Source organism: Nannobrachium achirus (assembly GCF_963921795.1).
Source record: "Nannobrachium achirus genome assembly, chromosome: 11".
Lineage (NCBI taxonomy): Eukaryota > Metazoa > Chordata > Actinopteri > Myctophiformes > Myctophidae > Nannobrachium > Nannobrachium achirus.
Window position 1 is genome coordinate 63,203,534 of NC_137820.1, and position 14,411 is coordinate 63,217,944.

At 47.3% G+C, this 14,411-nt stretch overlaps 1 protein-coding gene across 2 annotated transcripts in view; it reads right to left on the reverse strand.

Annotated features, from left to right (window-relative positions):
* Nucleotides 1–14,411, reverse strand: part of ckap5 (cytoskeleton associated protein 5) — a 54,861-nt gene that overhangs the window by 20,535 nt on the left and 19,915 nt on the right. The window contains exons 21-31 of one of the 2 annotated variants that reach the window (XM_080736593.1): nt 14,204–14,378; nt 13,735–13,848; nt 13,166–13,294; nt 6,661–6,855; nt 6,386–6,509; nt 5,898–5,989; nt 4,354–4,467; nt 2,389–2,511; nt 1,998–2,147; nt 1,061–1,264; nt 188–323 (exon numbers count right to left, since the gene is read on the reverse strand). In XM_080736593.1, the coding sequence (XP_080592719.1) occupies nt 188–323; nt 1,061–1,264; nt 1,998–2,147; nt 2,389–2,511; nt 4,354–4,467; nt 5,898–5,989; nt 6,386–6,509; nt 6,661–6,855; nt 13,166–13,294; nt 13,735–13,848; nt 14,204–14,378 (1,556 nt within the window). The remainder of the gene's footprint in view (nt 1–187; nt 324–1,060; nt 1,265–1,997; nt 2,148–2,388; nt 2,512–4,353; nt 4,468–5,897; nt 5,990–6,385; nt 6,510–6,660; nt 6,856–13,165; nt 13,295–13,734; nt 13,849–14,203; nt 14,379–14,411) is intronic. The other variant, XM_080736594.1, reaches the window with a different exon arrangement.

Sequence of the window (14,411 nt, forward strand, 5' to 3'; positions counted from 1 at the left end):
ATATCACGATAAATGAAATCTCCACGATACGATTATTATGAGTGTTTTTTTTATCACGATAAATGATAATATCGCTTATCGTCCCGACCCTAATGTGAATCCAGCAAAAATTAATAATCAACAATTGGCACGCCATTCATTCTACAAGCTGAATGAATCAGGTTGTCATCCACTGAGTGACCAGTACCAGCTCTCTGTTTGGAGTTCTTGGACTTTGTGCCGTCCATGAGGAAAGGGAAGAGCTTGGAGGCCGGGTGGACTTTACAGAGCATGGTCAGGATGGCCCGCACGTCCTTACGAACCACGTCCTTAGACTCCCCCACCTGGACAAGCAAGGACAGGAGGGAGGGGGGGGGGGGAGGCAAGGAGGAAGGAAGAAGACATTTTAGCCACCATTCTGTAGAACTGCTTAGCTTATGCTGCAAGTCTGTCTTCTGCTTCCACAGCCAGTTAACCCATTCAGAACGGGTACACATTATCGTGTATCGTTATTTTATGCTTTAACTATTGAAAAATAGCAGATATACAAGCTCACAGAGCGGATACAAGCTTGTAGAACTGCTATTTTTTGGGGGGGAAAAAAATTGAATTTTGACCCGATTCTATAAGTCTTAGAAGTCTTTTGAATCCTTCTTAGATTTTTGGAATGTCTGTTTCTAATGTCAGCAATCTGGCTAGCCATCGTCAAAGAAAAGGTCCTTTTCACTTAACTGGAGCTCAGTTAGTCTGTTCTTGAGAGACTACTATGTCAGTGGTTCTCAAACCTTTTCATGTGAAGGACCCCCAAAATTATATTTATTTGGCCACGGACCCCCATCTCAAAATATTTAGTTCCAGGGACCACCCAGAAGCAAAATTTGAGTTACAAACGTTCGCTTTGAAAATACATAATATTCAAAGATTTGCACACATTTTCACAACTTTTTCAAAAATAGCAGATCTACAAGCTTGCAGCGCGGCACTCGGTGCCGCGCTGTGAGCTTGTATATCTGCTATTTTTCACTGGTTAAAGCATTCAATAATTCTAGGCCTAAACGTTAATAAAAAGGTAGTTGCGAACCTTGAGTATGAGGTAGGGCACGAAGGAGTTGGCTTCGTACTCGCTGAGGTGGTAGGCCTCTCTGCTCAGCATGGTGAACAGCAGCTTGAGGTACTCCAGGACCTTCATCAGCACCGTGGTGTTGGTGTCAAAGAACCTCAGAGTGAACCACTTCAGGATCAGGTCCAGGCAGCTTATTGTGGCGTCGCTCTCGCACTCCATCCTCTGTCAATACAGCACACACACCAAGCAGGTCAGTTTTTATGTAGCGATTAGTTCAGTGTTTCTCAAACGTTGACATTTCAACTCCCCTCAACTCTGACAGTGTACAAATGGAACCTGACGGGTTCATTTGGTTCCATTTGTACAGTGTCAGAGTTACAGAATTGTACGGGTCAATATAGAACCCCCTAAAGCAGGGGTGCCCAAAAGGTAGATCGTGATCTACCAGTAGATCACCAAGGGTGTGCAGGTAGACCACATGACATGCCTCTAAAAATGTACAGTTAAAATATAAAAAGAATATGTCAATATGACATCAAGAAGGGCCTGTCAGCTCCCTTCACGGCTTCTAAAGTAGGCAAACCTCCAATGCAATACTTTGTTCAAGAGTCAGTAAAGAACCCCAAAACCCTCCACTTCCATACAGAAAGGGATGAAGACATTTCCCCCAGTATTTCACATTTATTTCCCCCTTACAGTAAGTGTTGTTTATCTAAAATGTTAACGCCAGTGCTGCTATTCCAAAGCCCCCCTTAGGCCCTCAGCTAAAACATTTTGGATGGGTAGATCATGTTGAGCTAGTCTCACGTCAAAAAAGTGTGGGCGCCCCTGCCCTAAAGGAACCCACAGAGTCCCTAGAATCCACTTTTGAGAACCACTGGATTGGTTCAATTAACTTTTGCACCCCTACACACAAGAGATAACTAAGGGAAACAAACAAACAAATGCACGGTACCTCAATCATGACTCCAATGGCCTTGACGTGTCTCTGGAAGTCAAAGTGAAACAGCTCGTCAAGGAGCCACTTGGCGAAGCAGGTTGTCATCTGGGTTTTCAGTTGTTCCACGTACTCATCACGAGGTGTCTGGAAATTCCACTTTAAGATCTAGAGAAGTAAATTAGGCAGATAATATATATAATATAATATATATAAGTATATTTGTCAGGTAATACAGAAAGGAAAGGCTTTAATGTTCCAGTTTGCTTTTAAGAAAAATAAAATAATGGATGACTATAAAAGGCTACATTTTCAGGGGTTACAGATTCAGAATAGGAGTTGGATATTACGTCAGACATTCATAAAGCAGACAAGACAAGATGTCAAACACAAGGAGTCGTCCCAGTACCTTAAGTTGTTTCTCCTCTTTGAGCCTCTGTTCCTTGGCGTTGGGGATGAGGACAAAGATGGGTCCAGTCTTATCTTCCTCATCCTTAGCACCTTTGGCTGAGGGCTTCTTAGCTGCAGCACCCTGGTAAGGATTGCATGGTGACAGCACAGTCACTGGACAGCACACGTGTTAAAGCCCACTTATGCTTTGGCGAAAAGGTAAAAGATTTCCCTCCACAGATATGACGTACGTGAATATACTGTCAAGCGAGGTCATTTACACTTTTTCTCCAAAGTATAAATAAGGCTTACTGTAAGTGTGTGAGTGAGCCGAAGTGTTGCATGGATGTTACAAAAGTGATATTTGCAATATATATAATAATAATAATTGTTATTTTCTTTTGTTAATGTGAGGGCTAGGGCATTCACGAATAGTGATTTTTAGTATTTGAATTATTCGACCTCAAAGTATTCGAATAGTCGAATATTCGACAGGACTGGCCAAACTGTCAAATATTTAGTAAGCAAGAGGCGAACATTGTGAAAATAGCCGATCTACATGCTCACAACACCTCACGTTGCGAGGCGTTGTGAGCATGTAGATCTGCTATTTTCACAATATTCTGCGGAACTGAGTCACATTAAATGTAATACCTACAATCCCAAGTGCTTGTCAGGGTCGCCAGTTCAAATATGCTTATTTTGAGGTCACAGCCTAAAAAGGTTTGACAAGCCCTGGTATAGAGCATTAACAAATACATCCACCAGGGGCATTGACAACTCATTCTTATGACTTCCTATCTAGCCAAGCTTTAGAAACTATATATTTTTTAAAGAGAAAACAATAAAAAAAAAAAAAAATAACCGAATATTCGACTTTGGTGAACAACGTCGAATAGTGACTTTGATATTCGAATATTCGAATATTTGGTGGATGCCCTAGTGAGGGCACATACTGTATGTACACTGTGAATTAAATTGTGTGTGTTTATGTGATATAATACAGGGATCTTCAAGGGTGACAGAAGGCAGGGTTTAGGACAAGACAAGTTGCCTTAAGTTGACATGTAAAAAATAAAATAAAAAGCAGACATATAAGGTGCAACACAGACATGTAGAACATAATCATGCAGTGCAGTGATTTGGGGTCTTAAATCTACTGATCTTGGCCAACATCGTACGATGTTGTCAGGCGCAAAAATAGACCATCTAATTTACAAGCTTACAATTTCGTAAGCTTGTACAAATGAATCATAACTGCATAGATTTTAACTAATGTTGATGTACAGTATAACAATAACATTCATGTATATATACAGTATATATACATAAATACATTTTTGATTCAGTCAAGTTTGAATATCTCAGGTAATATTAGTGATCAGACAGAGACAGGGTTAGAAGCAGCCCAGTGGTGGGCCAGGCCAGGCCAGGCCAGTGTGCACTGGAAGGAAGCCAGACCGGGGCAGAGCCAGGCTAAAGAGTGTCCTCGATGAAAAACAGGCCAGGCCTGGGGGGCAGCTACGTAACCATCTAGAAATCCTCAGGTTAGACCAGTCTAACTTGTCTGTGTCTATAGAGTACCCATGGAGTACCTGGGCCACAAAGGTTTTTTTTACCCCCATTCTAAGTTCCAAAGATGTTTTAAAAAAATCACATCATATAATAACTATTGAAAACATAAAGTTGACTCTGTATTGGCGATGTAAAGCATGTGATTCACTGTCCCCACTGCAGCGTGCGCCTAAGTGCATGTACAGGTAATAAACAATTATGCTAATACCTAGCTTTGTTTTCTTACTTGTCGTCCATTCAAAAGAAGTCAATATTGATTTAAAAACATACATTCTGAAGAGTCCTGCAAGTCAGGACAGATGCAGCTTTCATTCTCTGCTTATGCAGCCGACCTCCCCTGGCCTAAACCTCAGTGAATTTCACCATGAAGACACTCGTTAGCCCAACACAAACCGTGCCCCACATCTACCTGTTGACTGGCAGCAGCGCCCTTCCCCTTGCCGGGGGGCTTTTTACTATTACTGTCTCTGTCCTTCTCCGTGTGGAGGGGGGCGGGTTCAGTCTCCTCGAGAGGGGAAGGGGGCTGGGCGAGTAGAGAGTCACAAAACACGTTTACAATCACCACAAAATGAAAAAGGGACCAAATGACAAATGAATGAAAAACCACTAGAAAGTAAATTGAACAAATGTTCATATTCATATAATATGCACAATGATAAAAAATACATTTGAATACATAAACAAAGGTAGCAGGCAACATGCAAAAGTGCTGCACTATTGGACATTTGAATCCATAACCTTTACATGAATGTCTAAACTGAGCATAATAAATAGAATGGCCCCAGTTGGACAACCATGAGAGGTGTCACGTGAAAGCAGCCTATGGCCATCATGTCAAACTATTTAATTGATTACATTGATTATAAAAAATAAAAGAAAATCATTAATCAAAAATACTGAAAATTGCAGATCTACATAACCCAAAGCGAAACATCATGATGACTTGCGGGTTGTATAGATTGGCTATTTTTAGAGTTGATTCATTGATATAGTATATAAATAATTAAAGGAGCTATAGTCAACTTTTTCTTGAAAAACGGATGCTAAAATAAAAATGTTTCGAAAATATTTTATAAAAAAAATAAGCTTCATATATGTGTTTCTATTAAAAAATGACCACAAAAAGCGTAAAATAATGATAAAATAATCATTTTGGCCGTTGTCAGACCGACACTTTGTTTACATTCTAGTCTATAGACTAGGACTAGCCCTTACCCGTTCAAAGATGTGAGCTCCAAAATGATGTGCAGTGTGTGGGTTATGGGATGTGCACTGTGCATACAGTATATGAGGGATGGAAAGTAACTTTAACTGGTGCTTGCATGATAATATGTAGGAGCATCAATGTAAGAAATACCCGTTTAGTTTAATGGCTACAGAGATACACCCCCCCCCCCCCCCCCCCCGACACACACACACACACACACACACACACACACACACACACACACACACACACACACACACACAGCTGGTTAAACATGTTGCCTCATGCTAGATGCAGAATAGATGTGCCTCATGCTAGATGCAGAATAGATGGTAGATACACCTTAAAAATGCTAATATACAGCATACGATTTGTGAAAGTGACAAACGGGCTTCACAGTTATGTCAGGTGTGTTCATATGCTAATGGTGATGTGATTTCAGATCAATTGCTCCAGCCACTGAGGAGAAACGCTGTTACAGACACTCAGACAGACACTCAGACAGACAGACTTTTGGAAAATTATATGTTAGATGTAAACAAAGTGTCGGCCCTACAATGAAAAAGTTGACTATAGCTCCTTTAAGTATTTTTTTAATGATCTAAACAAAAAGAACATGCTTCCAGAGTAACTGATATAATAATAATAACAACATAATCGATATTTGCAGACTTGCAGCCCTGTGCCAAAATATAATCTAAAACTATAATCCAAAAGTAGATGGATTTTGTTCAGGCAAAATGTACCTTCTTGACGGCAGCTCCACCTCGGACCTTCTTGGCTTCAGGTTTGGCATCGACAGCATCGTAGTCCTCACCGACTGGTTGAGACCTGGGCCCTGAAGAAGACAGCCATTGAATTTCAGTTGGGTGTGGGATTTAAGGTAGCATCTTCATCCATCTGTTCATCGATCGGGAGCTCCAGTTGTTGCCACTTCCAAACAGTTTAAATTCAGCAAAGCATTTACTTATACACAGAAACTGACCATCTCTTGTTTTATTTATTTATGGCATGTACACTTATGGGTAAAAAAGACACTGAGGATTTTGCCGTGTTCCAACATATACTGTTTATGGTTCTATTAGGCTGGGCAGCAGAGGAAACCCGAGGACCCCATACATGGTTACACTGCTGAGGAAGTATGGGACAAGCTAGTTCCTAAATGGTGAGGTAATCATGGATAAAATCTACCGTACATGAATCAGTCATCTGATGATCAGCCCAATCAATGTACCTGGTGCAGCCTTGGATCCAGCAGAACTCTTTCCACCAGCAGCCTTGGCAGGGGCGGCTGGTTTAGCCGGCATCACTGCTCTGGCCTTCTCCAACATGGCTACCACCTGGTCTTTGGAGGCAGGCTGGGGAAGAGAAAATTAACAGAAAATGTAAATTTTTGTTGAGCCACAAACTATACATTTGCATTATACCGGCTGATGAAATGCCATGTGTACGTGTATTACTTCATTAAACCACTTAATTCTATTTAGAGATTTAAGATTGGGTATGCACCTTTAGCTTTGTAGTAGCCTTGGTCATCTTGTCATAGCCCAGGTGCATCATAAAGAAGGGCAGGGCATCTTGAGCCTTCTTCCTGACATCTCCGTTCCGGTCCTCCAGGCAGGAGAAGAGCGGAGCCACACAGTGCATCAAGTCCCCAGGGACCGTCCTCAGGGTGGGCAGGGTCTCTGCCAACCAGCCTAAGAGCTGAGGAAATTAACATAATGTGAAATGATGCTAAACTGCTTGGAAACCACAAGCGGTTATAAAGCGTCTTATGGTAACTGACTATAGCGTTTTCGCTGAGCTAATAATGCATTATGACCAGCACTTACGATACTTCATAAACCTTGTTATAAGTTGTCTTACGTGATTATACATATTTATAACAAGTGTTATGAAGCCTTATAAGTGCATGAATATTTTAAAACTATAATGCAGTGGTTCTCAAACTTGGGGTCGGGACTCCTAGTGGGGTCCCCAAATTATTGTGTGAGGTCCCCAGATGATTAGCTTAATGTAATTTATTTTTCTCACTCAACAGTAAATAAACCAACATACAGTATAAGTGTATACAGGGTATCTGCACATTTATAAAGTCACAATTTAAGGACTTTAATACCAAACTGGCCAAAATGTCAAATATGAAGTAAGCAAGAGGCAAACATTGAGAAAATAGCAGTTCTATTTCATACCTCCTAACCGCCAGAGGGCGGTGTATGAACACCGTGGATAAACATCACGCGCTTGCGCAGAGGTCGAATTCTAATAACAACATAGTCACCCGTGACCCTGTGTGCCTGTGCGTGAGCACGTACACTGCCTACATAGGCAGGACGCACACAAGGACCTCCCTCTTTCATCTTTTCGCCTAGAGCGCAGGTCGACACAGCAGATGCGTTGGAGTCTCGATAACCTAAACCTATATGGTACGGTGGGAGCTGCGGTTTTCGCCCTCCTAGAGACTACGTGGACTGCAAGGTTTACCCTGTTCAAGATGGGACTGAAAGCAGTACGGTAAGTAACGGCTGATGATAGCCAATTGCTAATATACTAGCGTCGAGAGTGGTTTTCGCTCCATAAAGCTAGTTGTATTGTATTGTGAGTTTGTGACCCACGTGTGTAGCACGTCTGCCGTTCACTATAGCGTCGATAGTGGTCTTCGCTACATAGCTATTGGTGAACCCTGCAAGGCAGCAGTGTGTTGGTGTATGGTTGTTTAGCGATAGCGCTATTAGCCTAACCAGCGTGGGTCTGCGGCTAACGTTGGCATAGAGAGCGGTGTTCGCTCCACAAGCTAACGTTAACGGTCGCTTGTTTACAGCGTTGCACAGCACACGGTGCTGGCATTTAAAAGCGTGTAGCATAGAGAGCGGTCTTCGCTCCACAAGCTAACGTTAGCTGTCGCTTGTTTACAGCGTTGCACAGCACACGGTGCTGGCATTTAAAAGCGTGTAGCATCAGAGAGCGGTGTTCGTTCCTTCGCTACAGTTAAAGCTGCTATAATCACCAGTCATGCAGAACGCATGTGCCCGGTGCGCCGCCGATTTGGATATGGAGGATGGTCATGACTGGTGCCCGCGCTGTCTCGGCATTGACCATCTGAGGCAAGCCTTGACGACGGAGGCGTGCACGAATTGCAGCTGCATGGCCTTGGATGCGAGGAAGGCACGGCTGGCGACGGCTGAGGGCAGGGACATGCCTCCATCAGGCATGCCAGTCTTGAGCCCAGTGAGGGGGCTTTCTAAGAGCAAGCGCTCCCATAGTAAGGACGCATTGGCCAAGAAGGCAGGCGCCAAGAAGGGCCGTCGTGAAACGGCTGGTGGGGAAGGTGCAGGTGCGAAAAAGGTGCGTCAGGAGGACCAGCAACCCCCGTCGCACACGGTGGACTCACTGGCCGCTGAGTTTGCTCAGATTAAGGCCCTGCTCTATAACCTGCAGCCCCGTACCCCTACCACCGGTGCTGCTACCGTAGGGCCCCAACGCCATGCTAGGCAGCTGGGCCTGGACCATGCTGCAGCATGGGCTGCTGGTTTGGAGGACGTCCTGTCTATATCGGCCTCAGACTCTCTCTTCACAAATGAGGTTTCATATCATGAGGAGCCAGTTGGAGAGGCCCCTCGCTCTGAGTCGGGCTCACAGGGGTCAGGAGCAAGTACTGCTACTACTGCAACCAAGGAGGACCTTCAGCTTGCCCTGTCGCGGCTGGGCATTGAGGTCTCTACTGAAGGGCCCCAGCTTTCCAATGAATTCTTCAGGCATAGGCCGGATCCAGTTTTCTCTGTGCCGCCTTCGAGGGCTTTCATTGCGGAGCTGCAATCATGCTGGGCAGATCCCAGGTCTAATCGTCATCCATCGCAAGACCGCAGGGCCATGGGTGCCATGGCTGACGCGGCACAGTTTGGTTTGGACCATATGCCAGCGGTGGAGAATTCAATCGCTTCCCTGGTGGTGTCACCAGAGGAGGCCCTTAGTCAGGATCCTAAATGTCCACTGGCCCAATGCAGACTGACGGATGACTACATCACCAAGGCTTATGAGTCAGCAGCTCAGGTGGCGCGTGTGGGGAATTCGATGTCCCACCTTGTCCTGGCCCTGGACAAGTCTCTTGTGGCGGCGGGGGGGGAAGCGGCAACACAGAGCCTGAGTGAGGCTTCACTCAGGGCCTTTGCCTACATGGCTAAGGACCTGGGAAGGGTTATGTCCACCTTGACCTTGGCTCGTCGCCAGGTCTGGCTTGCTCAGGCCCCTGTGTCAGCGCAGTGCAGGAAGAAGCTCTGCAAGCTGCCTGTTGCCCCAGGCCAGATTTTTGGGCCCTCAGCTCAAGAGGCCCTGGACCGCTGCCTTGAGGTGAAGAAGTACAGGCGTCAGTTCGCAGACTTGTGCCGGGAACCCGCACGGCAGTCAAGGCGCACGGGCACTCAACGCTCAGCATCTGGTGGTCAGAGCGCTTCATCATCGGCGGCTAGAGACTCTTCGTTTCGGCACGACCAGCCCCAACGAGCGCCCCCACAGCCCTCTTTTAGGGAGCCCAGAGGTAGGGCTCCCAGGCGTGGGGGCGGCCGATCATCCAAATCATTCAAGGGCCGGGGGAGTCGAGCGTGACTCCCCCGACCCGGGCCCCAGCCGGTTCACCCCAGAACATCTAAGCCGCTGGGAAGCCCTAACTTCGGACCCCTGGGTACGTTCCACCATATCCGGAGGATACAGGATTCAGTTCAGACGTCGGCCCCCAGCATTCACCGGGGTGAGGATGACCGTGGTCGACGATCCGCTGAGGTCTCAGGCCCTCAGACAGGAAATTACAGAGCTCCTAGTGAAGGATGCCATAGAGAGTGTACCTGGTTCAGCAAGGCTAAGAGGGTTCTACTCAAATTATTTTCTTATCCCAAAGAAGGATGGCACACTTCGGCCAATCCTCGATCTCAGGAATCTGAACCAATTCCTGAAGACTTTTCATTTCAAGATGTTGCGCCCAGTGGACGTTCTCCAAGCTGTGGCAGCAAAGGACTGGTTCACCAGTATAGATTTAAAAGATGCTTATTTTCACGTGCCAATAGCACCAGACCACAGACAGTTCCTCCGGTTCGCCTTCGAGGGTCAGGCATACCAGTTCCGGGTCCTTCCGTTTGGCCTCTCTCTCAGCCCCCGGGTCTTCACCAGGTTCGTAGCGGCGGCGCTGGCCCCGCTCCAGGACAGAGGGATGCGGATTCTCCCGTACCTCGACGATTGGCTGGTGTGCGCGTCGACTCGAGGACAGGTACTCAGCGACACATCGGCCCTCTTGAACCATGTGGCGCAACTGGGGCTCACAGTGAACCTCACCAAGAGCTCCTTGACTCCCAGTCAGGAAACTGTATTCATTGGAATCGCCCTCAACTCCGTTTCAATGATGGCCTGCCCCTCTCCACGGCGAGTGGACAGCATCCTGGAGCTTGTGTCTCATGTGCGGAGAAGCACCACGCTCGAGTATGGACTGCTCCTCAGGCTGCTGGGTTTACTGATATCGGTATCCAGGCTTGTACCTCTTGGGCTCCTGTCAGTGCGGCCTCTGCAGGTGTGGGTCAACGGCTTGGGCCTCGACCCCGTGTGGGATCAGGAGAGTCTGGTGACGATCTCCAGTCATCACCGTCGGTTGCTGGAGCCGTGGAGGAGAAGGGAGAGACTGTGCCGGGGCGTGCCCGTGGGGGCACTACCCTCCCGCCGGGAGTTGGTGGTGACGGACGCTTCCCTGTCAGGCTGGGGAGCCTTATGGGAGCACAGGGCAGTCAGAGGGTGCTGGGGCCCTCAGGAGAGGCGACTACACATAAATGTGCTGGAACTCCGGGCAGTGTACTTGGCCCTCAAATACTTCCTTCCTGCCTTGGAGGGGAGGCATGTCCTTGTCAAGTCGGACAACGTAGCAACGGTGTACCACGTGAACCATCAGGGTGGCATCAGATCCAAGGAGTGTCTGCTGGAGGCCCAGAGGCTCCTCAAGTGGGCTTTTCCTCGCCTTCGCAGTCTCCGGGCAGTGCACCTACCGGGAGTCTGCAACCAGGCAGCGGATTTGCTGTCCCGTCAGGATCCTCCACCGGGGGAGTGGAGATTGAACCCGGCCGTGGTCCAACGGATCTGGGAAAAGTACGGCAAGGCAGAGGTGGATCTCTTTGCCTCAAGCGAGTCAACGCACTGCCAGCAGTGGTTCTCCCTGTCGGATCCAGCCTGTCCATTGGGACAGGACGCGTTCGCTCACCCATGGCCGCCAGGCCTCTTATATGCGTTCCCTCCTTTGCCCATGCTCACGCTGACACTTCACAGGATAGCCACAGGCAGTCACACAGTGCTGCTGGTGGCTCCTTACTGGCCAGGGAGGATCTGGTTCCCCATGATCAGGCGGCTTCTCATTGGAACGCCTTGGCCCCTCCCGTCGAGGCAGGATCTCCTGTCACAGGTGCAGGGCCGCATTTGGCATCCCCAGCCAGATCGCCCTCAGCTCCATGTCTGGCCCCTGAGGGGCCAGGGTCTCTGCTAGAGTCCTGCGATGAGGCAGTTGTCCAGACCCTGCTCAACGCTCATGCGCCCTCCACAAGAGCGCTTTATGCAAACAGGTGGAAGCTGTTCTGCAAGTGGTGCGAGTCTCAACACGAGGATCCGGTCAGGTGCTCTGTGCAGAGACTGCTACGGTATCTTCAGACGTTGCTGGTCAAGGGGCTCTCGTCCTCTACTATGAAGGTGTATGTTGCTGCCATCTCAGCTCGGCATGTGCTGGTGGACGGTCGGACGCTGGGGTCTCATCCGCTGGTCAGTCGATTTCTGAAGGCAGTGCTCAGATTGCACCCCCCGCACGTGGCTAGAGTGCCCTCGTGGGACTTGCCTATGGTCCTGGAAGCCTTATGTTCTCCGCCGTTTGAGCCGCTGGAGCAGGCTGGTCTCAAGTGGCTGTCTGCTAAAACCGCCTTTCTCCTTGCCATCACGTCTGCCAAGCGAGTAGGGGAACTCCATGCCCTATCTGTCGCTATGGACTGTTTGAGGTGGTCCTCGGATGGCTCTGGGGTTACCATGTGGCCCAACCCCTCTTTCCTGCCGAAAAGGATTTCAGCCTTTCACGTCAACCAGCCTGTCACTCTGACAGCTTATGCTGCGCACCCAGGGGCGGAGGGGTCGAGTCATGATGTGCGATTGTGTCCCATTCGGGCCCTGAGGCAGTACATTGACAGCACGATGGCGTTTCGGAAGTCGGATGCTCTCTTCCTCTGCTATGGAGGGCACAGGAAGGGACATGCTCTGTCCAAGCAACGTCTTGCTCACTCGATCATTGATGCCGTTTTGCAGGCTTATGAGCGGAAGGGGCTGCCGGCTCCTCCAGTGAAGTGCCATTCCACCAGGAAGGTGTCCACCTCCTGGGCGGCACTGAAGGGCGTGCCACTGATGGATATCTGTGCGGCGGCAACATGGGCTTCCCCCTCTACGTTCGCCCGCTTCTACCGGGTGAATGTTGCTGCCCCTCGACTGGTCCAGATGGCTGTGTTGTCGGCCTCCTCGACCTGTAACTGATGGTTGGTGAGTGCAGGTTCCTCGTGACCATGTTGATATACGTTATCCACGGTGTTCATACACCGCCCTCTGGCGGTTAGGAGGTATGAAATAGAACGAGAGTTATGCATATAACTATGGTTCTATGAATACCGGATAACCGCCAGAGGTGTCTGTCACTCGGAATCCCAGACGAAAAGATTTTCACGAGGGAGGTCCTTGTGTGCGTCCTGCCTATGTAGGCAGTGTATGTGCTCACGCACAGGCACACAGGTTCACGGGTGACTATGTTGACTATAACTCTCGATCTACATGCTCACAATAGATCGGCTATTTTCTCAGTATTTATCTGTAGAACAGAGTCACATTAAATGTAATACCTACAATCCAGAGCGCTTGTCAGGGTCGGGGTCCCCAGTTCATATGTGTTTATTTTGGGGTTCACAGCCTAAATAGGGTTGAGAACTCCAGCTATAATGCCTCCGTCATGTGTGTACTGTACCTCCTGACGTAGAAAGGGATTCTCTCGTTTCAGTTCCTCAGACATGTCTTCTCCCTCCAGCCAGTCCTTCATCCCCGTCTGCTCCACCCATGCCTTCAGTGTCGTCATGGCAGCGGCCCTCACGTTGGCCTGCAAAACAGACAGTGGACGAGCCGCGCACGTGACGATCCAATCCCATATATGTGCAGACTCTTAAATGATAGTGGATTCTAGATGTGTGTTTTTAGGTAATGGACTTTTAGATAGGCAAATGCATTTTTAGTTTTGAAGTTTTATATTGTAATCAGCAAAATAATTCAGTGTTTTTTAATGGCACCTGTCTTTTCTTTTACTCTGTGATCATGCTGAAAGTTGAATAAAGTGGATCCATTTTCTAATAATTTCTTCAGACTAATATTCACTTATGGCGGTGGAAGAAGTACTCACAGATCTGGGTTATGTTCTACATATCTATTATTCATCATGACAATATGTTGAGTATTAGTGATGATGATAATGAATCGGTAAGGAAAATATCGTGAGTACTATTTTGGCAGTAGAAAAAAGATGTGTGTGTGTGTGTGTTGTACCTTGCTGTCTCCCAGTACAGTGATGATGGGGATTCCCAGTGGTTTGACATGCTGTTTGAGTCCAGGTCCCATGGAAGTAGCCATCTGCTGTAGAATGGACAGGGTCTGTTGGACCTGGAACACAGAACAGATTCAGAAGCGTTAGTCCATAAAGCAGTTTGCCTTTTTGAAGCGACCACGGGTGGAATGTAACTAATGTAAGTACATTTACAAGTACTGTACTTGAGTACTGTACTTGAATTTGAGGCACTTTTACTTTACTTGAGTGTTTCTATTTTTCAATAATTAATACTTCTACTCCACTACATCTCAATTTAAACATTTTACGGTACTTTTTACTCCACTACAATTATTTGAAAACTTTAGTTACAAGTTTACAAGTTAGTTCTTTTTGTACTTTTTCTTTTGTAAGAATATTTTGGTGCCAGTACTTTGTGCTTTTATACTCCAGCCTAGGCCCCTCACTCACCAGTATTTTATTAGAGTCATTGAGACGTCCTCTCAGTGCCAGAGCCAGATCTCCTATACTGGCTGTGATGAACTTGGCGTCTGAGATAATGGCAGAAACCTCGTCCAAACCCTCCTTGCGGACCTTCCAGTTTTTATCACCGATCTTAGACACCAGGTCTGACGTGATCTTATCACTGGGAGAGACGAGAGAGAGAGAGAGAGAGAGA